The sequence below is a fragment of the Mustela putorius genome, unplaced genomic scaffold, assembly GCF_011764305.1.
Source record: "Mustela putorius furo isolate JIRA1106 unplaced genomic scaffold, ASM1176430v1.1 tig00003898_pilon_pilon_pilon, whole genome shotgun sequence".
Classification (NCBI taxonomy): Eukaryota; Metazoa; Chordata; class Mammalia; order Carnivora; family Mustelidae; genus Mustela; species Mustela putorius.
The window spans coordinates 31,571,958-31,598,866 of NW_025422047.1; the positions used below are offsets into that span (position 1 = coordinate 31,571,958).

General features: G+C 38.8%; 1 protein-coding gene across 2 annotated transcripts in view; it reads left to right on the top strand.

Moving 5' to 3' along the window:
* The window catches only part of PRORP (protein only RNase P catalytic subunit), a 142,465-nt gene that overhangs the window by 1,870 nt on the left and 113,686 nt on the right, over positions 1-26,909 (top strand). For both annotated transcript variants that reach the window (XM_013046234.2, XM_045067820.1), the window contains 2 exons: positions 2,282-2,329; positions 3,023-3,155. In XM_013046234.2, coding sequence (XP_012901688.1) covers positions 2,282-2,329; positions 3,023-3,155 — 181 coding nt within the window. The remainder of the gene's footprint in view (positions 1-2,281; positions 2,330-3,022; positions 3,156-26,909) is intronic.

The window sequence follows — 26,909 nt, forward strand, 5'->3', positions numbered from 1 at the left end:
CTCTCAGATTTGTTTCCCTTTAAGAACAAAATTTTGGGGGTGCCTGGGTGGCTCAGTGGGTTTGGGCTTCTGCCTTCGGCTCGGGTCATGATCTCCGGGTCCTGGGATCGAGTCCCGCATTGGGCTCCTTGCTTAGCAGGGAACCTGCTTCTCCCTCTGCCTCCCACTGTCCCTGCTTGTCCTCTCTTGCTCTCTCTTTCTCTCTCTCTCTCTGGCAAATAAATAAAATCCTTAAATTTTTTAAAAAAATTAAAAAAATAAAATTAAAGAAAAATTTCCTCCTCTTTAAAAAAGTAATAACATAAACAATTTCTATTCTCCATTCATCACATAATAGGGAAGTTATCAAGCACTTGTATGTTTTCATGTATTTTTTCTTTGTAGAAGGATAATCTGTTTTTTTTTTTTTTTTAAAGATTTTATTTATTTATCGGGGGGGGGGAGCGAGCACAGACAGACAGAATGGCAGGCAGAGGCAGAGGGAGAAGCAGGCTCCCTGCTGAGCAAGGAGCCCGACGTGGGACTCGATCCCAGGACGCTGGGATCATGACCTGAGCCGAAGGCAGCTGCTTAACCAACTGAGCCACCCAGGCGTCCCAGATAATCTGTTTTTTTTTCTGAGTTCTGTATGATATACTTACAAATAGTTTTTGTCGCTGGAGTTCATAGCAAGAAAACTGGAGCTGTCTTTGGGTCATATTAGTATTTAAGAAGTTCTTCAGAAACCTAGTGACTGGTATCTGTATAATCTATGCATTTCATTAACTTGGATGGTTGGAGCAGATGGAGGTACCGTGATCAGTGACATTCAAGTGTTAAAAATGGAAAATCTCATTGTTCAGTTCCTTTTGGATCTTTCCATCATCCAGCTGCTCTCTCCAAGGCTCTCTGCTTTCTCTTTGTTTTTATTCATGTTACTGGTTCTGTGCCTATTTATTGCTTCAGTCTTTTAATTTTTTTTAATTTTAAGATTTTATTTATTTATTTGACAGAGAGAGAGATCACAAGTAGGCAGAGAGGCAGGCAGAGAGAGAGGGGGAAGCAGCCTCCCCACTGAGCAGGGAGCCTGATGTGGGGCTCAATCTTAGGACACTGAGACCATGACCTGAGCCAAAGGCAGAGGCTTAATCCACTGAGCCACCCAGGCACCCCAATTGCTTCAGTCTTTTATTCACTTATTTTTTTCAACACTAATTTGTTTTAGGTTCTTTTCCTAAAAATTTAATTAGGAAATTTTTGCTATATATTCTCTTTACAGATCTTTGAAGTAGCAACCATGCTTAATTATCTTATTTGACAAATTTATTGAATATCACTAGAGGGGCTAGATTGTGAAAATCTTGAATGACAAGGATTTTGGACTTTATTCTGTTAGTTTGGAGTAGAGTTTTAGAAAGGTAACTGTCAACACACACACAAAAAAAATTGAAGAGGGGTTAAGATGGGAAATGAGATCTATTTGGAGGCAATTATAGGTTTGAATGAAAGTTGAGATCTTGATTTAACTAGGGAAGGAGAGAAGGCAATCAAATCAGTAGAAGCTGACAGTAGTATAAGTAAGAGGAAGGAAAGGATAATTTGAGCAAATAAATGAAGTAGTTTTGAATGCCTCCATTTGGCTAGGCACTGTGGGCATCTGGTGATAGAAGTTCTATTAAGATGGGATTCACAACCTAATTGGGAATATAATACTTGACAGTTTATAGTAGTACATAAGAAGATAGTATAAGGGAAGAAATTACTTTGGGGAGAAACAGTCTCTGGTAGCTCAATGGAGAAGGTTAAGAGTTGAGTCTGATTTATAAGTTACACTATTATGTCAGGCAGATTTAGATACAAAGATGAAGGTTGGGGCACCTGGGTGACTCGGTGGGTTAAGACTCTGCCTTTGGCTTAGGTCATGATCTCAAGGTCCTGGGATCAAGCCCCGCAGTGGACTCTCTGCTCAGTAGGGAGTCTGCTCCCACGCTCGCTACCTGCCTCTCTGCCTACTTGGGGTCTCTGTCTGTCAAATAAATAAATAAAATCTTAAAAAAAAAATAAAGATAAAGGTTGGATGACCAAAGGAGAAGTGAAGGAAGGAGGAGATCCAGAGTAGGGTACCATTATCTCCTTAGCCCTCTCACAGTGTGTCACCCACTCTTCTGATTAAACCATTGTAAGGAAGTATCCTGAACTTTTCAGAGCTCTTGCCTGCTGAGTTTCTAAATGAAATGCTTATCTTTTGGTTGCGTGGGAATCTGACCTCCTACTGATCTAGTTTTGCAATCTTTTTTTGTAGTGTTCCTGGAGAACAATGGAAAGGACAGTTCATAACAATCAAGGAAAGGTAAAGACCAAAATTTAATTTTAACTTTCTTGATGTGAGTTTAGTAGGTTTTGTTGCTACTGATCAAAAAAAAAATTTTTTTTTTTAAATTTTATTTGTTTGAGAGAGAATGTGTGAGAGAGAGCAAACACAGCAAGGGGAGGAGTAGAGGGAGAAGGAGAAGCAGACTCCTTGCCAAGCAGGGAGCCCGGTGTGGGGCTCGATCCCGGGACTCCAGAATTGTGACCTGAGCCGAAGGCAGATGCCCAACTATCTGAGCCACTCAGGTGCCCCGATCAAAAAATTTTTAAGAATACATTAGAGATAGAATAATTAAGAGAGCACCTAAGAAAAAAAGCCATATTTGGAATATGGAGAATTTCCAGTACTCAAAATGTTTTTCCCATAAAGTAGTATGAGCCTTGTGTGAAGCCCCAGAGATATTTTCCTCTACAGATTTGGAACCCAGTTGTGTTTTGAGAATGACTTTAAAAACTTTAATCTGGGTGCCCAGCAGTCTACTTTTTCAGGTTTTTCTGGCATATCTAATATGTGTTATTATCAGTTTTATAAAAAATTGGATGAATGTGATGATCACAAAGATTATAATGTTCTTTTTTCATTACTCTTCAATTTCCTCTTGTCCTAGGATTACTCATTTTAGGAAAAATTTTTTTCCAGGATACCATTTAATACAAACTGTTGTAATTACAGTGGTCAATGTTCGGGCTGTGGAAAAACCATGGAGTCTATTCACTTGAGTCCAGAAGAGTATGAATTTCTTAAGGGAGAAATCATGAGGGATGTGATAGATGGAGGTGATCAATACAAAAAGACAACACCTCAGGTGAGTCCTGAACAGGTTTTATTCCTTTTATGGATTGCTTGTCTAGAGTAGGAATTGGCAATTTTTTTTTTCTGTAAAAGACCAAACAGTAAGTATTTTAGGCTTTGTGGGCCATATGGTCTCTGCTGCAGTTTTTCAGCTCGAAATACAGTACATACGTGACTGAGCATCGCTGTGTTCCATTAAAACTATATTTATGAAAATACATTGTAGGCTGGATTTGGCCTGCTGGCTATAGTTAGCAACCTTTAGGAGAGACTGCTTTAGAATTTAACAGAATAATTGGGGTAGACTATCATCCATCTATTGGAGTCAATCCTGTTTTATCTAGGCACAGGTCCACTTAAGCCAAAAAGATAGGTGCTCATTTTTTGTATAAGTACTTCCAGAAAACTGTTTTCAGTAACTCCCACAGAAACATGGTTTCTCACAACTCTTCTAATGAAAAGAGTTTGAGTTTCCAGATTTTCTTGGTATTGAATTTGATTCTGTAAGTCATTTTTAATAGCTTCATTTTGCTAATCTTCAGTACTTTATACTGGTTTACTAAGATTAAACTGAAGAACTAAAATGCTTTTACCTTGGGGAAAGGTCACTTATTACCTTAGTAAACGCTTTTTCTTCAAGGTACCAAATAAAAACAAGAAGTGAAAATTGTTCTGCCTTCTTACTTTGACTTAAAATTGTCATAGAATGCCCTTGGATCATATGAAGACCTTTATTCTTCAAAATAAGGAAAATGTGGTCCATAAAAACATTAGCTTCATTTTACGGAATAACTTTTAGCTAGTTTTATTGATAAAGTTAGACCCTAGAATTATGACCTGAGCCAAAGGCAGAGGCTTTAACCCACTGAGCCACCCAGGCACCCAATTCAGTGTTTCTTAATAAAAGGTACATAATAAATAATACATAATAAAAGATACATTCAGATTTTCCCAGTGTGTCCCCCTGAAATGTATTATTATAAATTTTTCCCTTCTGCTCCAGGATTCAATCACAATGTACTCATTGCTTTTAGTGGTCATGTCTCACTAAATTGAGAACAGACCCTCCCACACGGCCACATTTAAAATTTTTATGACATTGATTTTTTTGGAAAGGCTAGGTATTTTGTCTTGTACAGGGCTTCTCAAATGTTGTACCTGTGAATCAGTTGAGGATCTGGTTAAAATGTAAATTATGATTCAGTTGTCTGGAGGGGAGCCTGAGAATCTGTATTTTGAACAGCCCCAGATGATATGGTTCTAGTCTTTAGATGGCATTTTGAGCAGTAAGACTGTGGACTAATTGTCTGATTGTTTTCTCCTCCATTAATTCAGTAGACCACTCTTGGGCGTACACTGCACAGCTGATGCTGTGCGCTTATTGCCATCCAGCAGCCACATAACATTAGGTTATTCTCACTATTGACGCTAAGTTCCATCACTTGATCACGAGGGCAGCTGCCAGATATCTCCACTATAAAGGCACATTTTCCCTTGGCAATCTTTGTAATTAAAATTTAAGTAGCCTGTGGAATAATACGTTGGGCATATGCAGATGTTCTCTCCTTCTTGCAGATAGCCTGTTAACTCTTCACGCAGTGTTTTTTGTATCATGGGGATGATTTTTACTTTTGGATTTTGTAAAGTGGTGATTGTCTAGTTTTTTCATTCCTTCTATATTTTTTAACTGTATTATTCTGTAGAAGAGTTCTCTTTTTTTTGGAGCTCCTACTTTTTTTTTTTTTTAATTTTCTTTTCCAGACATAAGGACTTTTTCTTTTCTCTTTTTGATTAATTGTGCTAGAATCTGTTACCACCATCATTATTCTTTTTGATGCTCAAATTGTCCTGGATTTGTCCTTTAGGAGCCCCTTCAGGCCAGTTCCTGTGTCCTTTTGACATTTCCTCCACTGTCCCATCAGTGTTTGCCCCCAGTTTTTGCTTATTTCAAGCACGAGATGGCTCAGGCTCTCACCTTTCTGTCCCAGTAATGGAATCATAAATTGAATACTTTTGTTTGATACCTCTAATGGTTCAACATGGCTATAATTCCTTTTTAATGTATATCACTTTAATTCTAGCTTAATAGAAGGAAGATTTGTTAGTTTTCCTTGTTGGCCAAGCCTTAGAACATAGAGCACATCTTCCTCTTGGAGAGGGTTATGCTAAAAGAGGAGTTGCAGGGCGCCTGGGTGGCTCAGTGGGTTAGTGGCTCAGTGAGCCCCGCATTGGGCTCTCTGCTCAGCAGGGAGCCTGATTCCTCCCCTCTCTCTCTCTGCCTGTTTCTCTGCCTACTTGTGATCTCCGTCTGTCAAATAAATAAAATCTTTAAAAAAAAAAGAGGAGTTGCAGGCTCTAGACTATGGTGAGAATAGCAAAGAGTGGTCATACATTTAATTACTGTAATTCACAAAACAACTGGTTATATTCATAGAAGGACTGGAACATTTTAGGTTAAGGAAAATGATTTTCTCTTTCTCTTTCCAGGTATGCTTCCCTTCCCCACCTCGCCCACCCCTCACCCCACCACTAAGGTCTCCAACCCTGTATTCCATTTCTTGTCACTGCCTTTCACCTTCAGGCTATTAACTTAATCTAATAATTGCTACCATTTATGAAATGACTGCCAAATGTCAGGCACTTCAAGATCTATTACACTCACAACAACCTTGCAAGGATATCACCATTTTGAAGATGGGGAAGCTCAGGTTAAGCAATATAGCCATGGTTAAAGAGCAGCGAAGAAAGTCGTACGATGTGGCTGGCTTGCTCAGGGTTTGGTTTTTGTAGAATCGGTGAGGTAGAAGAGGCAGGGATGGATCCGGAACACTGCTGGTGGATTGGAGTAGAAGCAACTGTTTTTCTGGGTCTAAAGGGAAGGAATTCAAGATGGTGGACAAGTTAAGTGTCTTGGTGCAGCAAAGAGTTGAGAACATAGATTCACACCTCTTCATTTCTCTGAAGAATCCGGGGCAAATTAGTCATTTGAACATGAGAGAAAGTATGATAGCCTAAGCCTAAGGGACCTTAAGGAGAGGATTGGGGAAGGTATTGCTGGGTGGAGCTGAAGCCCCAGCTGAGACCAGAGAGTCCAAGTTTGTGATGGCATTGATCTGTGAGTAGTCCTAAGCCATCCAGGTGTAGGAATAGAGAAGGCAGATAGATGGGATGTTACAGGATTTTTCTAGTCTGGTACAGTGGGAAAATAGTTGCTGGGGGTGTAGGTGAGAGGATGGCTCAATGAACGGACCATGAGATCAAGCTTGGTAGGAAGTAAAGATGGGGGGAGCTCATGGATTAGGAGAGAATAGAGATAAAAGTGGATTGGAGGCTCACTGAGGTTGAAGAGCAAGCATAAGAGGAGTGAGAGTGACAAGCAGGAGATTTTGATCAGTGTATAGGAGAGGTTAGATTTCAGAGGTAGAGTGCTCTGCAGTGATGACAAAACTAGAGTGTCAGAGTTAAGCAGATGAAGAAACAGAGCTAAAAGTGCTGGATGGTCACCCACAGATTTATTGAGTGTGTCTGTATGATAATTTTTAAAAATAATAATTGCAGCTACGCTTATAGAATGCCTACCAGGTGCCAGGTAATGTGCTTTGTTACTTAGGCTGGTGATGGAGAACTGAGTCAGGTGGCAAATTCTTGATAAATGTAGAAGCGCCTGGGGTGACACAAGGTGCTAGCAAAGAGGAGGAGTCAGCAAACTATGGCCTGTAGAGCAAATCCAGTCCACTACGTGTTTTATATAAATAAAGTTTTATTGGAACACAGCCACACTTACTCATTTATGTATTGTCTGTGGCTGCTTTTGCCTTGCAGAATTGGGGTTGGGTACCTATCAAAGAGACCATGTGGCTCATAAAACCTAAACTGTTTACTGTCTGGCCCTTTACAGAAAAATTTGCTGACCACTGGTATGAGGTAAAGAGTGAAGACATAGTGACTTTGAAAGAGCAGTGGGTACTAGAAGAGGCTCTCTTCTTTTTCCTCAGGCCTATAGCATGGGTTACTTAAGAACTAAGTAACTAGGAAGTTATTGATAACTTTAGGAAGGGCAGTTTCAGTTGTATATTGGGGCCCCATGCCAGCCAAGTTAGAACAACTCAGTGAACACACATTGAGAATAAACTATACTTCTGAGAAGTTTAGATGAAAATAAGAAGCAATGGGATAGTTGGGCTGGAGGATGGTAGAGATCAAGGGAGGATGTAGGGATGTGGGAGAGACTTGTGCATGTTTAGGTGATGAAGAAAGGGTGTCAGTGAAGATACAAATGTCGAATAAGCAGGACAGGTAGGAGAGAGAATGGATAATGAATGGGCAAGGTTCAGAAATAGGAGGGGCTGCCAAAAACAGTGCAATTTGAGCCTCATTTGAGACTGTAGAAAAGAAAGTGAAGATAGGTGCAGACATATAAGCATATAGGTAGAGGGAGAGAAGTTTGAGGGAAATGACATCTGTGTTAAATGGGTAGAAGGTGAGAAGCTGGAGTCAAGTGGAAAGTCTACTTGACACCACATGGGAGTATAGTCAACACTAGAGACAGTGAAGAATGTTTGGAATGGTTGTTAAGAATGGCGGACATGCTAACTCCTCACAGGATTGTGGCAGGGGGTGGGTGCTGAGATTTGAGTCAGTAATTTTTAGACTTGACTTCACATGAATGCATAATGTAATTTTTTTCTGACAGAGCTTGGCTCACCTGCAATGGTAGTAGTGAAGACAAAATGTAGCATTGGCTCCAATTTGGGGTTTTGTTGGTGAAGTGTGACAGTATGATGGAGAGCAAGGGAAGTTCGTTCTGACAGAATAGTGAACATGATTGCTATGGTGCTCAGACTAGATGGGGAGGGAGGGAGGGCCAGAGAGCACTCTCTTCTAGAAGAGTTCAAGGGACCAGCAGTCTCAGTGTGGGGTAGAAGAAAAGGTTTAGTGGGAGTAAAGGAAAGAGTACTAGAAAGCTGAGGTCAGAGAGCAGGTGAAATATTTGAGGCTAAGATGTGACAGGAAGAGCGGTTCTAGGCTCTGGCCAAAACCAGTATCCAACGGTCAGGGTTTGGTACGCGCTCTAGGGTAAAGTTTAGATCCAGAATGTCATTTCCCAGATTTATTTTTTTCTTTGTTTTTGCTCACCATTTGTATTAATCTATTATGGCTGCTATAATAGAATAGTACATACCAGGTGGTATAAACAACAGAACTTTGTTTTTGCACAATTCTAGAGACTAGATGTCCAAGATCAAGGTGCTGGCAGGTTTCGTTTCTCTTGAGGCTTCTTTTTTGACTTGCAGATCTCCCCCTTCTTGCTTGATTTTCATATGGACTTCCTCTGTGCCTGAGCATCCCTGGTATCTCTGTGTATTCAGGACACCAGTCAGATGGGATTAAGGCCCGTCCTTATGACCTCATTTTACCTTACTTGCTTGTTAAAAGGCTTTATCTCCAAATACAGTCACATTCTGCACTGCTTGGGGCTAGGACTTCAACCTATGAATTTTGAGGTGGTCGCAGTTCAGTCTATGTTGCCATTCATTGCAAAAACATATTCTGTATTTTAAATAATTTTGTGCTGGGAGCAAGTAGCTGCAACATTGCTTTCTAAATCTTGTAATTTAGGAATTTGAGGTACAAACCAAGGAGTAAATATCACATCTTTGTTTACTTAAAAAAAAGTATGATGTCGGCTGACCTCCATAAGCATCTAAAATGAGAATTATCAAAATTATTTCAGACTTGGGGTGCCTGGATGTTTCTAAATAGATATTTAGGCAGCTGAACATCTGTCTTTGGCTTAGATAATGATCTCAGGGTCCTGGGATCAAGCTAGGCATTGGATTCCCTGTTCAGCAGGGATTCTGCTTCTCTTTTTCCTTCACCCTCTGTGCCCCTCCCCATCCTTTCTCTCTGTCTCTCTTAAATAGATAAATAAAATCTTTAAAAAAATTATTTCAGGCTTAAATGTTTTTATCAAGTAGATAAAACAGAGTAAATGAAATAGCACCCTTTGGTGAAGTGGTTGTTGGTTAGAATAGTTGAGGAGATACTGAAAAATTAATGACACCTGAACTCTACCCTCTATAGATTTTGGTTTTAAGTGTACATACAGTTCAGTGATATTAAATATATTAACATTGTTGCATAACCATCACCTCATCTATCCCCATAACTCTTTTCTTCTTGTAAAACTGAAACCCTACTATTAAACATAATTCCTTCCAGCTGCTGGCAACCACCACAATACTTCCTGTCTTTATGATTTTGACTACTGCAAGTACCTTATATAAGTGGAGGTATTTGCCTTTTTTTTTTTTTCAAAGGTTTTATTTGTTTGTTTGACAGAGAGAGATCACCAATAGGCAGAGAGGCAGGCAGAGAGAGGGGGAAGCCTGGTCCCTGCCAAGCAGAGAGCCCGATGCGGGGCTCGATCCCAGGACCCTGAGACCATGACCTAAGCCAAAGGCAGAGGTCCAACCTCTGAGCCACCAGGTGCCCTGGTATTTGCCTTTTTGTTTATTTCACTTAGCATAATGTCCTCAAGGTTTATTCATGTTGTAGCATACTGCAGAGTTTCCTTCCTTTTTTTTTTTTTTTTTTTTAAAGCTTTTATTTATTAATTTGACAGAGAGAAATCACAAGTAGTCGGAGAGGCAGCCAGAGAGAGAGAGAGAGATAGGGAAGCAGGCTCCCTGCTGAGCAGAGAGCCCGATGCGGGACTCGATCCCAGGACCCCGAGATCATGACCCGAGCCGAAGGCAGCGGCCCAAACCACTGAGCCACCCAGGCGCCCCAGTTTCCTTCCTTTTTAAGGCTGAATAATATTCCGTTGTATGTATATACCATATTTGATTTATCCAGGTGTCAGTGGACACTCCAGTTGATTCTACATTTTAGGTACTGTGAATAATGCTGTTTATGAGCCTGGGTTACAGATCTCTCTTTGAAACCCTGCTTACAATTATTTTGGGTATATACCTAGAAGTGTTATTATTACTGCATCATGTGCTAAATCTATTTTTAATTTCTTAAGGAACTGTGTTTCACAGTGGCTGCACCATTTTACATTCACACAATCTCCACATCCTTACCAATACATACTGTTTTGTTTGGGTTTTTTATTTCAATTTTTAAAAAAGGTTTTATTTATTTATTTGCTAGAGAGAGAGAGAGCACAAGCAGAGGGAACAGCAGGCAGAGAGAGAAGCAGGCTCCCTGCTGAGCAAGGAACCTGATTGGGACTTGATCCCGGGACCATGGGATCATGACCAGACACTTAACCAAGTGAGCCACCCAGGTGCCCCTGTTTTGTTGTTTGTTTTTAATAGTATCTATTCTAATGGCTATGAGTGGTATCTCATTGTAGTTTTGATTTGTATTTCCCTGATGGTTGGTGATGTTAAGCATCTTTTCTTGTGCTTGTTGGCCACTTGTCTATCTTTGGAGAAATGTCTGTTTAATTCCTTTCCCCATTTTTGAATTGGTTTTTTTGTTGTTGTTGAGTTCTTGGTGGTTTCTATATATTCTGGATATTAGTCTCTTATTAGATACTACGATTTATAAATATTTTCTTCCATCTTATGGGTTGTCTCTTTACTCTGTTAATAATATCTTCTGATACACAAAAATTTTTTCCCTGGTGGTCTAGTGGCTAGGATTCAGCGCTTTCACAAAAATTTTTAAATATTATCAATTCTAGTTTGTTTATATTTGCTACCATGTATCTTTGGTGTCATATCCAAGAAAACATTGTCAAATTCAGTGTCATGTAGCTTTTGTTCTATATTTTCTTCTAAGAGTTTTACTCTTTTAGGTCTTACATTTAGATCTTTGATTCATTTTGAGTTCATGTTTGTATATGGTGTTAGTTAAGGGTCTGGCTTCATTATTTTGCATGTCAGTATCCAGTTTCCCTAGACCTATTTGTTGAAAAGACTGTCCTTTCCCCATTGAATGGTTTTGGGACCCTTGTCAGAAATCATATGACCATACATGAAATGGTTTGGGTTTATGTCTATTCTGTTGGTCTATATGTCTATTTTTACGCTAGTAATATACTGTTTTTTGTTTGGTTGGTTGTTTCTTTAGGATTTTATTTATTTATTTGAGACAGAGAAGGGGAGGTGGAGCTCAGGCAGGGGGGAGAGCAGAGGGAGAGGAATAAAGAGACTCCATGCTAAGTGTGGAGCCTGGTGCAGGGCTGAATCTCGACCCCGAGATCATAACCTGAGCCAAAATCAAGAGTCAGATGCTTAACCGACGGAGCCACCCAGACACCTCTAGCACTATACTCTTTTGATGACTGCATATTTGTAGTAAGTTTTAAAATCAGGAAGTATTAATTTTATTCTTTTTGTAAGATTGTTTTGGTTATTCAGGGTCTCTTAAGATGCCATATCAATTTTAGGATGAGTTCTTCTATTTCTGCAAAAAATATCACTTGGATTCTGATAGGAATTGCATTGAATTTGTCAATTGCTTTGGGTAGTTTTGATGTTTTAACAATATTTAGTCTTCCAATCTACGAATACGGGATGTGTTTCCATTTATTTATGTCTTTAATTTCTTTCAGCAATCTTTTGTAGTTTTTCTTTGTATTGTTTTTTACCTCCTTGGTTAAGTTACTTCCTAAGTATTTAATTCTTTTTGATGCTATTGTAAATAGAATTGTTTTTGTCATTTATTTTTTAGGTCGTTCATTATTAATAGCAATGTAACCAATTCTTGTATGTTGACTTTGTGACTTGCTACTTTGCTCAATTGATTTATTCTAGTGGCTTTTTTTGGTGTGGAATTTTTAGGATTTTCTGGATATACAATCAAATCATCTACAAAGATAATTTTACATTGTCCTTTCCAGTCTGGGTGCTTTTTATTTCTTTTACTTGCTTATTTACCTTGCTCTGGCTAGAACTTCCAATATGTTTAAATAGAAGTGGTGGAAAGCAAGCATCCTTGTCTTGGACCTAATCTTAGAAGAAAAGCTATGTTGAGTATGTTGTTTGCTGTGGGTTTCTCTTAAACATTGAGATAGTTTTCCTCTAGTTTTGTGTGTGTTTTTTTTTTTAAATCATGAAAGGGGTTTATCAAATGCCTTTTCTGCATTCAATTGAGATGATCATGGGTTTTTTTTTCCCCTTTCATTCTGTTGACGTGGCCTGTTACACTGATTGAGTTTCATATGTTGAACCATCCATGCATTCCAGAAATAGGTCCCGCTTAGTCATACGGGTAATCCTTTTAACATACTGCTGAATTTTGCTTGCTAGCATTTTGTTGTGGATTTTTACATCAATGTTTATGGAGGATCTTGGTCTGTAGTTGTAGTGTCTTCTCTGGCTTCAGTATCAGTGTAACACTGGCCTCAAAGAATGAGTTGGGAAGTAGTCCCTCTTCAGTTTTTTGGAAAAGTTTGAGAAGGATTGGTATTCATTCTTTAGATGTTCAGTAGAATTCACCAGTGAACCATCAAGTCCAGGGCTTTTGTTGTTGGGAGGTTTTTTGTTGTTGTTGTTTTTCACTAATTCTGTCTTCTTACTACATATAGGTGTATTCAGATTTTCTTTTTTCTTTGTGAGTATGCTGAACCTCTGATCAAAAGTAGCAATGAGCAGAGCGTGGATCCCCAGTATTTGGAGAAGGGATCCTTTTTGTCCACCCTAGCTCCCTTAATGGGTATGCAAGCTGCTCTAGGAGCATGGCAGCTGCCTGCCATTTGGTTTGGGGTGAGGGATAGGTAGCTGCTGCTGCACTAAGGGCTAAAATTGAACAAATTTTTTTAAAAGGATTTTCTTCATTTATTTGACAGAGAGAGAGATCACAAGCAGGCAGAGAGGCAGACAGAGGGAGAGGGGGAAGCAGGCTCCTTGCTGAGCAGAGAGCCCCATGTGGGGCTCCATCCCAGGACCCTGAGATCATGACCTGAGCCAAAGGCAGGGGCTTAACCCACTGAGCCACCCAGGTGCCCCAAAACTGAGCAAAATTAAGGACAGTTTGTCATTCAAGACTTCCCCTGCAAATTGCAAGCCTTCAACAGACTCCAGAGTTCCAAAATAGTTGGTTACCTCAGAGAGTTTCTGTCAGTGTGATTGTTGTCTAGGTGGGAGAGACAGATTCTTGGTGTTTCCATCTCCACCATGTTCCCTTCAACTTGGTAAGTTTTGACACATATATGCCCCTGTGGAGCTGTTGCCCCAGTCAATATAAATAATGTATCTCTCGCCTCCTAAAGTTTCTTTGTAATGACTCCTGTACCTCACTCTTGCTTCCCTGCCCCAACCCCAGGTAAACACCATAGAATCATACCATATGTAGTGTTTTTGTCTGGTTATTATTTTTTAAATATTCAGTACAATAATTTTGAGAGTTCTTCCATGTTTTTCTTGTTTGTTTGTTTGTTTTTATGTCTCAGTCATTTTTAGTCCTGAATAATGTTCTATTGGGTAGATATACCACAACTTGTAAATCCATTCACCTGTTGGTAGATATTTGAGTTACTTCCAGTTTGGGACTATTAAAAATATACTTAAAAAGAACATTCTTGTAGAAGTCTTTGTACTTTGTGCTTTTGTGTTTACTAAGGATGCTGTAACAAATCGCTATAAACTGGTAGCTTAAACAACAGACATCTGTTCTCTTATATTCTGAGGCTAGAAGTCCAAAATGAAAGTATGGATGTGGCCATGCTCCTTCTGAAGGTTCTGGGAGACCTTCTTTCTATTTTCCAAGCTTCACTTCAGATAATCCTTGGTTTTTCTTGGCTTTCAGCCATATTTCTTCACTCTCTGCCTCTTCTTTGTGTTCCAACTCTTCCTAGGAGTGCATCCGTCCTTGGATTTAGGACCCACCTTATTCTGGTACAATCTTATCTTAACTAATTACATCTGCATCCAGATAAGGCCACATTCTGGGTGGACATGAATTTCAGAAGGGATACTAACTTCCTGCAACTTTTCTTTTTCTTGGGTACATATCTAGCAGTAGGGTGACTGGGTCTTATAATAGGTGTGTGTGTGGCTTCTTAAGAAACTGCCAAACCATTTTCCAAAATGGTGTCCCATTTTACATTCCTAAGTAAATGAATATTACAGTTACTCCACATCCTGGAGAGTACTTACTATGGTCAGTCTCTTTACCTTAGCCACTCTGATGGATTTAAAGTAGTATCTCCTTGTGGTCTTAATTTACATTTTCCCAATGGCTGATGATGTAGAGCATCTTTTTATGTGCTTAATTGCCATCTATATATCTTTTTCTGGTGATGTGCCTGTTCAGATCTTTTGTCCATTATTAAAATTGGGCTGCTTTCGGATGCCTGGCTGGCCCGGTTGGTGGGACATGCAACTCTTGGATCTGGGAGTTGTGGGCTTGAGCCCCATGTTGGGTGTAGAGATTACTTAAAAAATAAAATTTAAAAAAAAATTGGGTTGCTTTCATATTTTTTAGTTGTAACAATTTGTATAGTCTTAAGATACAACTCCTATGTCAGATATGTCTTCTGAAAACATCTTCTTTCAGTTTGTGGCTTGCCTTTCATTTCTGTAAAATAGAGATACTGATTTAATTGTTCTGGTTCTGGGGTCCAGACATCAGGATTTTCAAAAGCTCTCAGGTGATTTTTAGAATGCAGCCCAGGGTTGAGAACCACTGCTTCTAATGTGAGGTTTTGGCCTATGATCATACCACCCTGAACACCCATCTTATCTAAAGTGAGGTTTTGAAGATCCCTAATAGTGTATAGTAGCTTCTTTTCTACAGGATAATTTTGGGAGAAAACCTCCATCATAGGTAAATTTTTAGCTTTTCTGCTTTAAATCTTTGTTTACTGTACTTAGACATCACAGCCAGCAGATGGCAGTAGTACAACATGTAAAAATTATTCTGCATTTTATAGCCCAAAGATTAGGTTAAAGGGTTTGAAGTTTCTTCTATTATTAAACTGATAGATATCTATGCCATTTTGAAGTCTGGTTAGTGATAGTAGATAAAAATGGAAACCGTATATGTGAATCTTAAGTGAACAAAGCAGAACTCCAAGTAGTACACATGTCCTACTGATTTAACTATATGAAACCAATTGAGAGAATGCCAGTGAAGATCGAAAAGTACATTTGGAGTTATGGGTATACTGTTAATTGTATATTAGTAAGATTTTTTTCCCCCTTATTTTCCTTCATCCTTAGCAATAACATTATATTACAATTAGATTTTTTTTTTTTGTAATTAAACTGCTAAGATATGAGTTCAATTCTTTCTTTCATGTTCTTATCAGGGAAAATTTCAAACATATGTAAAAGGAGAGACTAGTATAACGAACTCCCCGCTCAATGATTATTAACTCATGGCCATTCTTACTTCATTTATACCTCCACCTGTTCTTCCGTTGCTCCTCAGATTATTGTGAAGCAAATCTGATCTTAATCATTTGCCCCGTAAATTTTAAATTCACTTCACTTGTTTCTCTTACCTTAAAAAATACTCCTTTGTTCAGCGCCTGGGTGGCTCATTTGGTTGGGCGACTGCCTTTGGCTCAGGTCATGACCCTGGAGTCCTGGAATCGAGTCCCACTTTGGGCTCCCTGCTCAGCAGGGAGTCTGCTCCTCCCACTGACCTCTCTCCTCTCATGCTCTCTCTGTTTCATTCTCTCTCTCTCAAATAAATAAATAAAATCTTAAAAAAATATATGCCTTTGTAGAGTGATTTTTCTTAAAGACTAAGAAATACTTGAGAACAGCAAAAATCTCTACATCCAACATGGGGTTTGAACTTAAAGCCTGGAGACCAAGAGTCACAGGGTCCACAGACTGAGCCAGCCAGGTGCCAAAAGACCCTTTTGTATTCTTTTTTTTTTTTTTTTAGATTTCATTTATTTATTTGATAGAGATCACAAGTACGAAGAGAGGCAGGCAGAGAGAGAAGAGGAAGCAGGCTCCCTGCTGAGCAGAGAGCCTGATGTGGGGCTCAATCCCGGGATTATGGGATCATGACCTGAGCCAAAGGCAGAGGCTTTTAACCCACTGAGCCACCCAGGCGCCCTGACCCTTTTGCATTCTTTTTTTTTTTTTTTTAAGATTTGACAGAGAGAGAGAGATGACAAGCAGGCAGAGAGGCAGGTAGAGAGAGAGGAGGAAGCAGGCTCCCTGCTGAGCAGAGAGCCCAATGCGGGGCTCAATCCCAGGACCCTAGGATCATGACCTGAGCTGAAGGCAGTGGCTTAACCCACTGAGCCACCCAGGCGCCCACCCTTTTGCATTCTTAAAAATTAACGACTTCTGAGAGCTTTTGGGATTATAGCTATTGGTAATTACTACATTAGAAATTAAAACTGGGAACTTTAAAAATATGTATTAATTTGTTTGAAATAACAAAACTATTACATGTTAATATAAATAGCATTTCTTCAGTAGTAACTGTTGTCTAAAACAAAAACAGTTTGTGAAAAGAGAGGCATTGTTACATATTTGTAAATGTCTTTAATTACATGGCTTGATGGAAGACAAGTGAATTTTTATATGCTTCTGTACTCAATCTGTTGTATGTGATTTTGGCTGAAGCATATGAAAAAAATGGAGACTCATAGAGGTAAACATAGTTAGAAAAGGTGAGATTATTTTATTCACATTTTCAGATAATTGTGGTTATTTTATGGTATAATACCAAAACTCTGCTGCACACTTTTGAGCAAATGAGAATGAAAAAGGCAGGTAATGTGTTAATATTATTATAAAAATAGTTTTAAAACCTTACAGATTTCCTGAAACACAGCGTGAGAACCACTGCTCTAGAAATACTGTGCTATAGATGGAGTTTCCCTTTTCTTTTTGAAAAGTTTCAATAAAATTTATTTCTTTCAATTTTATTATACAAATATTAACAAAAGAAGTTAAAACAAACACAATCTCACTACAGCCTTTTTTTTTTTCAGTGTATTTTCTATTTAGTGTCTTCTGTTTTAGTCCCCCCCCCCAAAGATTTATTTATTTATTTATTTATTTGAGAACGAGTGTGTGCATGAGTGGGAAGGGCAGAGGGGGAGGGACAGAGCCTCTTAGGCAGACTCCCCCCTGAGTGTGGAGCCCTACATGGGCCTTTATCCCATGACTCTGTGATTATGATCTGAGCTGAAATCCAGAGTCAGACAGTTAACTGACTGAGCCACCCAAGCACCTCTCTTTTAGTTCTTATTGAGACTTATTTCATCACCATCTGTCTCTTTCCAAAATGGAAGTGTTTTTGTTCTAATCACAAAAATGATATTTTTTAATTGTAAAAAAATTCAGTCAAAATAGTTAGTTCTAATGAAGGAAATAATCATGGTCCTCATTTTGAGCTTTTAATGAGACTCTTTTCTAAACTCTTTTTTTTAAAATTTTGTTAAAGATTTTATTTATTTATTTGACACAGAGAGAGAGAGACGTCACAAGTAGGCAGAGAGGCATGCAGAGAGAGATGGGGAAGCAAGACTCCCTGCTGAGCAGAGAGCCCAATGTGGGGCTTGATCCCAGGACCCTGAGATCATGACCTGAGCTGAAGGCAGAGGCTTTAACTCACTGAGCCACCCAGGCACCCCTCTTTTCTAAACTCTTAATGAAACTTTAATCCAACAGCAGACCTCATAATCCTGTGATTTAGAATTCTTTAAATAAAATTTTAATGACTTGGGATTCTGTTTTCTGAAAAAGAAATTAGAGGAAGGCAAATGGCCTATAGTGCATTTAATTAAGTTTGTAGGGTTAAGTTTAAATCAGACCATTTGTTCTGCTTGATGATGTCTCTTGAGTTAATTGACAGAAGGGAGACCTTCTGGTGTTTCTCTAACCACAGACTTAAGACAGAACATGTCACCCAAATGAATGTCAGTATGAGAACTGATCTAACGTAGGCATCTATTGTTGTTGTTGTTGCTGTTTTGTTTTTAGTTTAAATGGCATCTGCAAATGTGAACAATGTGAGCTGACTGAACCCTTGGTTATAGTCTTCAGAGCTCTGCCCTTTCATCTTTTTGGGGTTTGAAGCCCTAGTTATCTCTATGATGAACTGTGAGGTTCTTCCATACCCCCAGATTAAAAAAAAAAATGTTGAATGGCAAATGGCAAACTTGAGAGGTTTGGTAGTTTAAGAAAAAAACTTGAGAAAGAAATGTAATTATATGCTAAGTGGAGTTTTAAATCCATGTAGTTTGAAGTCTCTGTAAAAGTCCCTTAATGACTCTAGTCCTTAACTTCGGAACATTTTACCCAACGCATATGTAATTAATCATTAACGTTATTCCCCATTCCCTCTTCTTTAGCATCACAACTGAAAACTGGAAAATAGGCATGTAATCTCTAGATCGTCCAGGGTATTGGTGCAAGAATTATGATGAAACTTACAGAAAAATCAATGAATTTGGAAGTACAGGAAGGGTGAAGACATATAAAGAGAAGTAGATAGATTCTTTGCCATAGCCTTCTCAATGTCAAATATTTCCACTATTTCCATATTCTTTTTCATTTTCTCTTATATAATACTTGCTGAAATTCTTCCAACTGATATTATGTCATTTATATTAGAATTAGCTTTAAGCTGTGCATTTCCTTCTGATGCCTTGCTGAGTATTGTTTTATAAGGAAATGAGAATTGCATGGGATGTGGGTGTTTAGTTGCTGCTGTTTTAGAGTTGGGTGGCCAATTTTTAGACATGGAGAACATTTTTCCTGACATATTGGAAGAGGATGCTAGAATGGGAGGTTTTCTGAAGATTACAGTGCTAGAGGCAGAGGATAAAGGCACCTTTAGTGTGGGAGACTGAAACATGGTGGGAGTGTGCAAAGGAGAAACTTATTTTATTCTTAGGCCAAGGGCAAAAAAGTCTGGTCTCTCTTATACCCTGTGATTTTTCTCCCTTGGATTCAGGCTGGCACTGCTGTTGTTATAACGTAGCTCCATTATGTAGTTTGGCATGGAAACCAAGTCATTTCTAATAAATTTGTACTTGGGGAAAGATATTTGAGTTCTAAATAACCATTCTGTAAGTGATTTTTTGGAAATAATGTGTTGGAAGTAAGGTACTACCCAGAGTGACCCCACTTTTAGTTTTCTTTTCTTTTAGTGACCCCACTTTTAGAAAAAGCTGCTTCAGATTTCTGATTCAGTTTATTTTTCACTGTTGAGTAATGTATCAGTTTTTAATGTGTTTTCATTTGGTTTTCCTAGAGAATAGAATGGGGAATAAAGTAGATTAGAAACAATAACAAGTTGGTAACTGAAGACTATTTAGTTCTGAGGGAAGAGAAAACTATCATTGTGAAGTGGCAGCTGCAGAAATGTTGAGAATAAGGGTAAAGGCCTCCTTCATTCTCTGTAGGTTCAAACTCCTCATCTTTGTAAATATGCCCCTCTTGCCGTCTTTCATCTCTCAGTAAATAGAACTTTCTAGTTATTCAGATATCAAAAATGTCACTCATTTTTGACTCCTTCTTTCTTTCCTTTATACCCTACCTCTAGTCTACCAGAAAATCCTGTCAATTTTCCTTCAAAGGCTGTCTGACCATTTTTCATCACCTTCACTACTACCAAGTTTTGTTTTTTTTTAAAGATTTTATTTATTTATTTGACAGAGAGAGAGAGAGATCACAAGTAGGCAGAGAGGCAGGCAGAGAGAGAGGAGGAAGCAGGCTCCCTGCCAAGCAGAGAGCCCGATGTGCGGCTCAATCCCAGGTCCTTGGGATCATGACCTGAGCCGAAGACAGAGGCCTTAACCCACTGAGTCACTCAGGCGCCCCTGCTACCAAGTTTTTGATCCAAGGCATCATGATCTCTAGACCAAGCAATTGTCATAGCCTCCTAACTGATTTCCCTGTTTCCTAATGCCCAAGTTTGTTTTCAGCCAGTGATCCTTTTAAATCCATGTTGAATCATGTCACTTCTCTGCTTAAAACTCTCCAAGAGCTTTCCATGTCACTAAGGCTGAAACTCAGTCTTTTTTTCTTTTTTTAATATTTTATTTATTTATTTGACAGAGAGAGAGAGAAAGCACTAGTAAGGGGAGTGGCAGACAGGGGGAGAAGCAGGCTTTCTGCTGGGCGGGGAGCCCAATGCGGGGCTTGATCCAAGGATCCTGGGATCGTGACCCAAGCTGAAAACAGATACTTAACCAACTGAGCCACTCAGGTAACCCTGTAACTCAGTCTTTACAGCAACCTGCAAGATCCTTTGCAATCTAGCCCCATTAGCCTGTCAGATCTTACCGTATTCCAGCTGTGTGGGATGGCTTTGTGTTTCTTTCTTTTCTTTTTCTTTATTTTTCCTTCATATTTCTTGACTTACTACATATACTCCTACCTCAGGACCTTTGTACTTGCTATTTCCTCTTTGTACAAACATCTGCATGATTATTCATCCACTTTTAGCTCTCAAGTATGGCATTTTTGGAATGGTTCTTTCTGACCATCACATTTTAAATTGCATATATACCCTCACACCTCACCCAAGTCTTCTATTTCCACTTTATTTTTCTCTTACTACTATCTGCATACTCTACATTTTATTAGCTTTTTAAAAAAAGATTTTATGTATTTGACAGAGAGAGACAGAGAGAGCACAAGCAGGGGGAGTGAAGAGGGAGAAGCAGGCTCTCCGCTGAGCAGGGAGATGTGATGTGGGACTTAGTTCTAGGACCCTGAGATCATGACCTGAGCTGAACGCAGATACTTAACCAACCTACCCACCCAGGCACCCCATTTTATTAGCTTTTGTTATATTTTTGTCATATTAGAAGAGAAGCTCCATGAAAGTAGGAATTTTTGTCCATTTGAACTCTGGTATAGCCATAACTTAAAACAATCCTTGGCATAAGGATTAATTAATAATTAATTATCCATTAATTCAATTTGTTGAATTAATGAATAATAGTTACCATTTACTAAATGCTTCCTGTGTAGCAGGCACTGTGCTAGATTTTTGTTATCTCTAATTCTTTGATAATTCTCCAAGGAAACAGTGTCTCTATTTGCTAGGCTTCAGAGAGGTTAAGTGAGTTTGCCACGCCAAGTTTGTTAGTAGCAATTGAGCTAGGATTAGAACCCATCTCTAAAATCTGTGTTCTATTCATTAATGTTCGTAATGAAATACTGGGTCATTAAGAAATTTAACAAGATTGGGGTGCCCGGGTGGCTCAGCTATTAAGCATCCGCCTTTGGCTCGGGTCATGATCCCAAGGTCTCTGGGATCGAGCCCTGCATCAGGCTCCCTGCTCAGCGGAAAGCCTGCTTCTTCCTCTCCCACTCCTCCTGCTTGTGCTCCCTCTCTCGCTGTGTCTCTCTCTGTCAAATAAATAAATCTAAAAAAAAAAAAAAGAAAGAAAGAAATTTAACAATATTGTTTGGTTTTCTTCATTTGATAAAGGAAAGTATGTAACATTTCTAACAATAATTCTGTCTTGGGTTATTTTGACTTTAAAAGATTAAAATGGAATAAAGTTGGATATTTAAAGGGGCATGCCTCAGTTATCTGGAACATTTACTTATATGTGGAACACATTATTCCCTCAAAATGCAAGGTAGAACGGAGTATTTATATTCTTGAAGAAATTCAAGAGATCTTTAAAAATACTCTGTTTTTTAATTTGGTTTAACTGTGCTTTTTTAAAAAATAAGGCATAGGGACACCTGAGTGGCTCAGTTGGTTAAGCAGCTGCCTTTGGCTCAGGTCATGATCCCAGGGTCCTGGGATTGAGTTCCACATGGGGCTCCTGGCTCCTGAGACGTCTGCTTCTCCCTCTGTCTATGCTCCCCTGCTTGTTCTCATGCTCACTTTCTTTTCCTGATGAATAAATAAATAAATAAAAATAAAGCATACATATATATAAGGTTTATTATATATTAGTCGCTATTGTGTGTACCTTAGAACTATAGCTCGTTTAACCTCATCTTTTTTTGTTTCAAAATTTTATTTATTTCACACACACACACACACACACAGAGTGAGAGAGAGCACCAGCAAGACGGATAGAGGGAGAGCGAGAGACAATCCCAAGCAGACTCCAGGCTGAGTACAGAGCCTGACTCAGGGCTTGATCTCAAAACCCTGAGATCATGTCTTGAGCCAAAACCCAAGAGTCAGATGCTTAACCAGCTACACCACCCAAGCGCCCCAACATCATCTTTATTGTGACCACTGGAAAGTTATTTCATTGCAGTAGTGTCTGCTTATCCGCAGTTTCATTTTCTATGGCTTCAGTTACTTGTAGTCAGCCATGGTCCGGAAGCACGTGATCCTCCTCCTGACATATTGTCAGAAGGTCAGTAGTAGCCTAATGCTGCGTCACAGTGCCTGTCATTTATCTCACTTCATCTCATCACATCAGCATCTTATCACACCCATCATCACAAGAAGGGTGAGTATAGTCCAAGAAAGATATTTTGAGAGAGAGAGACCATATTCACGTAACCTTTATACAGTATGTTGTTCTAACTGTCCTATTTTGTTATTAGTTATTGTCATTAATCTCTTACTATGCCTAATTTGCATATTAGATTTTATCATAGGTAGGTATGTATAGAAAAAACACAATGTACGTGGGTTCGGTGCAATTCATAGTTTCAAGCATTCACTGGGGGTCTTGGAATAAATTCTCTGTAGATAGGGGGACTACTGGATTCTTGTTCTCCATTTCCTTTCCTAGTGGGAGCAGAGGTGAGGGTGGAAGCCTGAAAACAGTAGAGTAGAAGAGGAAGTTGTGATTTAGATGAATAAAAATGCAGAATGTGTATCTAGCACAATGTCAGTCCTGAGAAGGAATGAATCAAATCGTTGTTGAGGTTTCAGTGGGGTGAAGCTCTTTACCTCTCTGCCTTTCAAAGGTGGAAATTCAAAGTTAAGTTTTGAGCAGAGCGCATGACACTCCTTAATGTTCAGCAGTACTTTTTAGCATTGGGCTGAAACTAAGCCAGTGGTTCTTCTCCTGCTAGGTTGCAAGAAATAAGAGATAAAAGAGTTAAGAATCTGGTGTCTGAAAGTGTCAAACTTGAATCTGATCAAGCATGTAGAGCCAACTACAAATTTACAGGAAATATAGGGGGTGTATTACACCTGAAGACTGCAATACCAGATCCATAGGAAACTCAGTGAGACAACTCTGGATCTTCTGATAAGTTAGTTGCAAGGAGATAGAGACCTGTAAATCAAAAGCAATTTGTACTCTATCAGTCATTTGCAGGGTATGGACTGTATTGTATTTAATTCCTGATCTGAACAATCAGAGAAATCTGAACACCAGTTGTGGGAAATATTAGGAAATTATTATTTATTTATTTATTTTTTAGGTGTAATAATACTAGTGAGTTATGTTTTAAAACTTTTTATTTTAGAGCTGTGCACTGAAGTATTTATGGTTGAAATGATGTGATGTCTGAGATATGCTTCAAAAATAACTGGGAGGGGCATCTGTGTGACTCAGTTGGTTAAGCCTTTGCCTTTGGCTCATGATCTTGGGGTCCTGGGATCAAGCCCCTCATCCAGCTCCCTGCTCTAGGGGAGCCTGCTTCTCCCCTCCTCCCCACTGTGCTCTCTGTCACTCACTCTTGCTCACTCTCAAATAAATTAAATCTTAAACTGGGAAATGAAGGATTTGTATAAGTAACAAGATTGACTCTGAGTGGATAAAGTTAGTTTATGGGTTCATTGGAATTTATTATATTATTCTATTCTGTATATGTTTGACATTTCTATTGTAAAAATCATTTTTTTTTAAAGTTGGCACAAATAAATACATGCATGCTTTCAGGATAGAAATTATGAAGAGAGCGATTAATAATGTATCATTAGTGAATTTCATGCAGAGGCAACATCTTTCTATATTTTCCCCCAAATCTATACTCATTGTAAAATGTGAAAATAGTTTAGAAATGTCACTATAGAAAGTGAAAATTCTCTTCTTCAATCAAATGTCTAAAAATACTGAAAATTGTCATGTCTTTTGCGCATGATAAATATTCTCTTTTGCATTTAGGAAATGCATGAAAGATGAAATTTAGATCAAGAGCAGGAGAGAGATTTCTGTTGAACCACACTGCTTTCGCTTTGCAGAAAGATTAATGTCTGCTCTAGAGTTAAAAAAAAAAAAATCCTTTATATGTTAATCCATTCTGTAGTGAAAACTATAGCCAAAGTGGCAGTCTGGAATGTTCCAGAGTGCATCTACCCCTGTCTTTAATCCAGGTGGCAACTGCAGATTAATTCTGGTGTGGTTAGGCCTTCCATGAAGGGAAATTTGAACCCGAGAGCTTATGTTCTCAGCAGTGTTAATTGGAAGATGTGGAGTAAGGGGATTTCCACTCTTTGTTAATAAGATCTCCAGGCGTATTTCCTCTTTGTTTTTGCATTTTCCTGAGCTATGAAGCAGCTGCAGGGTAGTAAAATCTGATTTCCTGCACTTAGGAATGCTGGCTTTACTTTTGGAGATTTATAATGGGAAGAGTGAAATGTTTATGGATTGAGCTACCTATACAGTTGATTTAAACATTTGTGTTGTTTATAAGTTCACTGCATTCGTGCCATTGGTAGGTTTGCTCAGATGATTTGAAGTAGCAGGTAACTCAGTTGTCTCAGAGGCAGGCATTCATGGATTACTGTTTTAATTAACTATATGCCTCTTTGCAAACTAACTGAAAAACTATGAATGGCAAAATTGCATTCTGCTGTATGAATAAAAATGCTCTATCTCCTTTGCAGATTAATACGGTATAAATGCTTATCTTTTTTTTTTTTTTTAAGATTTTATTTACTTATTTGACAGAGAGAGAGACAGCAAGAGAGGGAATACAAACAGGGGGAGTGAGAGAGGGAGAAGCAGGCTTCCCGTGGAGCAGGGAGCCAGATGCAGGCTCGATCCCAGGAGGCTCCATCTCAGGATCCTGGGATTGTCCTGACCTGAGCTGAAGGCAGTCTCTTAATGACTGAGCCGCCCAGGCGCCCCTAAATGCTTGTCTTTGGGGTAGAACTGATTATTTTAACCTATAAATTCCCCAAAATGAGAAAAGCAAGAGGGTATTTTTCAGGAAAATAGGATAAGGCTGTATCAGGTACTGTGCCTGGGTACAATATCGCTGAGAATTGAAAAGAATTTATTAGTAGAGTGAAGGCTCAGGTGCTATTAAACATTAGGTGAAAGGTGAAAGGCATTATCATAAATTAATACCTTTTCTGCAGGCAATATCTCATGGCCTAATAACTGTGATTCATTTTTTTCAAAATATATTTGAGAAAAATATATATATATATATTTGAGGACCTGTACCACATATAAACATGGGCCAGACCTTTGGATATAGAATTTTTTGAAGCGATCTCTTCCCAAGTTGCAACTCTCACTAAGTTTGTGTTAATAGTATCAGGCTTCTGTGCAATCAGAGAAACCCCAGATGATTATTAGAAAGTAAGAACTGGTTATTATTTTTAAATTTTTGTTTTTCCAACTTTTTTGAGATATAAGTGACATGTAGCATATTTTTTTTTTATTTATCAGAGAGAGAGAGAGAACCAACTGAGCCACCCAGGCGTCCCGACATGTAGCATATTAATTTAAGGGGTGCAACACAGTGTTGTGATATATGTAAGGAAATGATTATTATATAAAGTACCAGAATAACCTAACAGATCACTTCCAGAACTAGCAGAGCTGAATGATCAGGTCCAAATCACTGCGTTCATTGTTCCTGACAGCTATGTTATCAGGGAAGCTAAAGTAGTTTTTAAATCCAAAAGTGTTTACTTTTAATTTAACATTATTGTATTAAAATAAAAGTTTTAAAGTAGAATACCTTTATAAAGTAAAGGAATGATAGTAGGTTTTGAGGGGAGAGGAAGATGTCATAACTCTTCTCTCTTGTTTTGTAATTAACTCTGATGGTTTTTAGGTTCTGTTCCATGAGATTCTGAACTCCCAGAAGCTTCAGTAGAATTTTGTGTAAATATGTGTGTAGTGTTTCAGGTGGGTTTTGGATTGGTAGGTAGATACCACACATCTATCCAGAATAAAATTAGATTAAATTTCCTATAGCTAAGGGCATCAACATTTATCTGAAAATGGCTAAATATAGAAGAAACAGGTGCAGGGTATTTCAACAGACTTTACCTCCGTCACTGGAGTCCATAATGGGTTGAGCAGCCAGTGACAATGGCCATTCAAGGTAGGATCTCCCTATCTTAGTTCACATTGCATTACAGATTTTTTGTATTGGGCTGATACCACTGTTTACAAAGACTTAACGCCACTATCTAGATGCCTCCTTTAAGAAGACTTTTAGGAATATTGGGCTCTTGGACTCCCATGTCCTCTCCTCCCTGGAGGAGAAAACCCATTTCCCTGCAGTGGAATGCATTTTTCTCCTGGAAAAAGACCCAAAGTCTTTATGGAGTCCCAGAGGTGTTTTTTTTTTTTTTTTTCTTTCCCCTTCAGCTGCAGTGCTCCTTTGTCCCAGTGACTCTCAAATTGTGTTCTTTAATCCTCACTATTCTTTCGAATGCCAGGTCAGTGTAATCACCTGTCTGTGTGACATTTATATGTGATTATGCCATTATGGACTCAAATTCAGTGTGTCACAAATCAAATTCTTCACAAATGCTCCTTCCGTTCTGGCTTCTGATCACACACCATTGAGTTTCTTTTTGTGACTTTGCTCTTTGCCACCCAGACTGAAGAGACTAGAACTGTTTTTGATTCCTCTCTTCTCCTTAATCTTTGTGTCTAATCAGTCACAGATCCTCTTGGGCAGTATTTCTCTTATCTGCC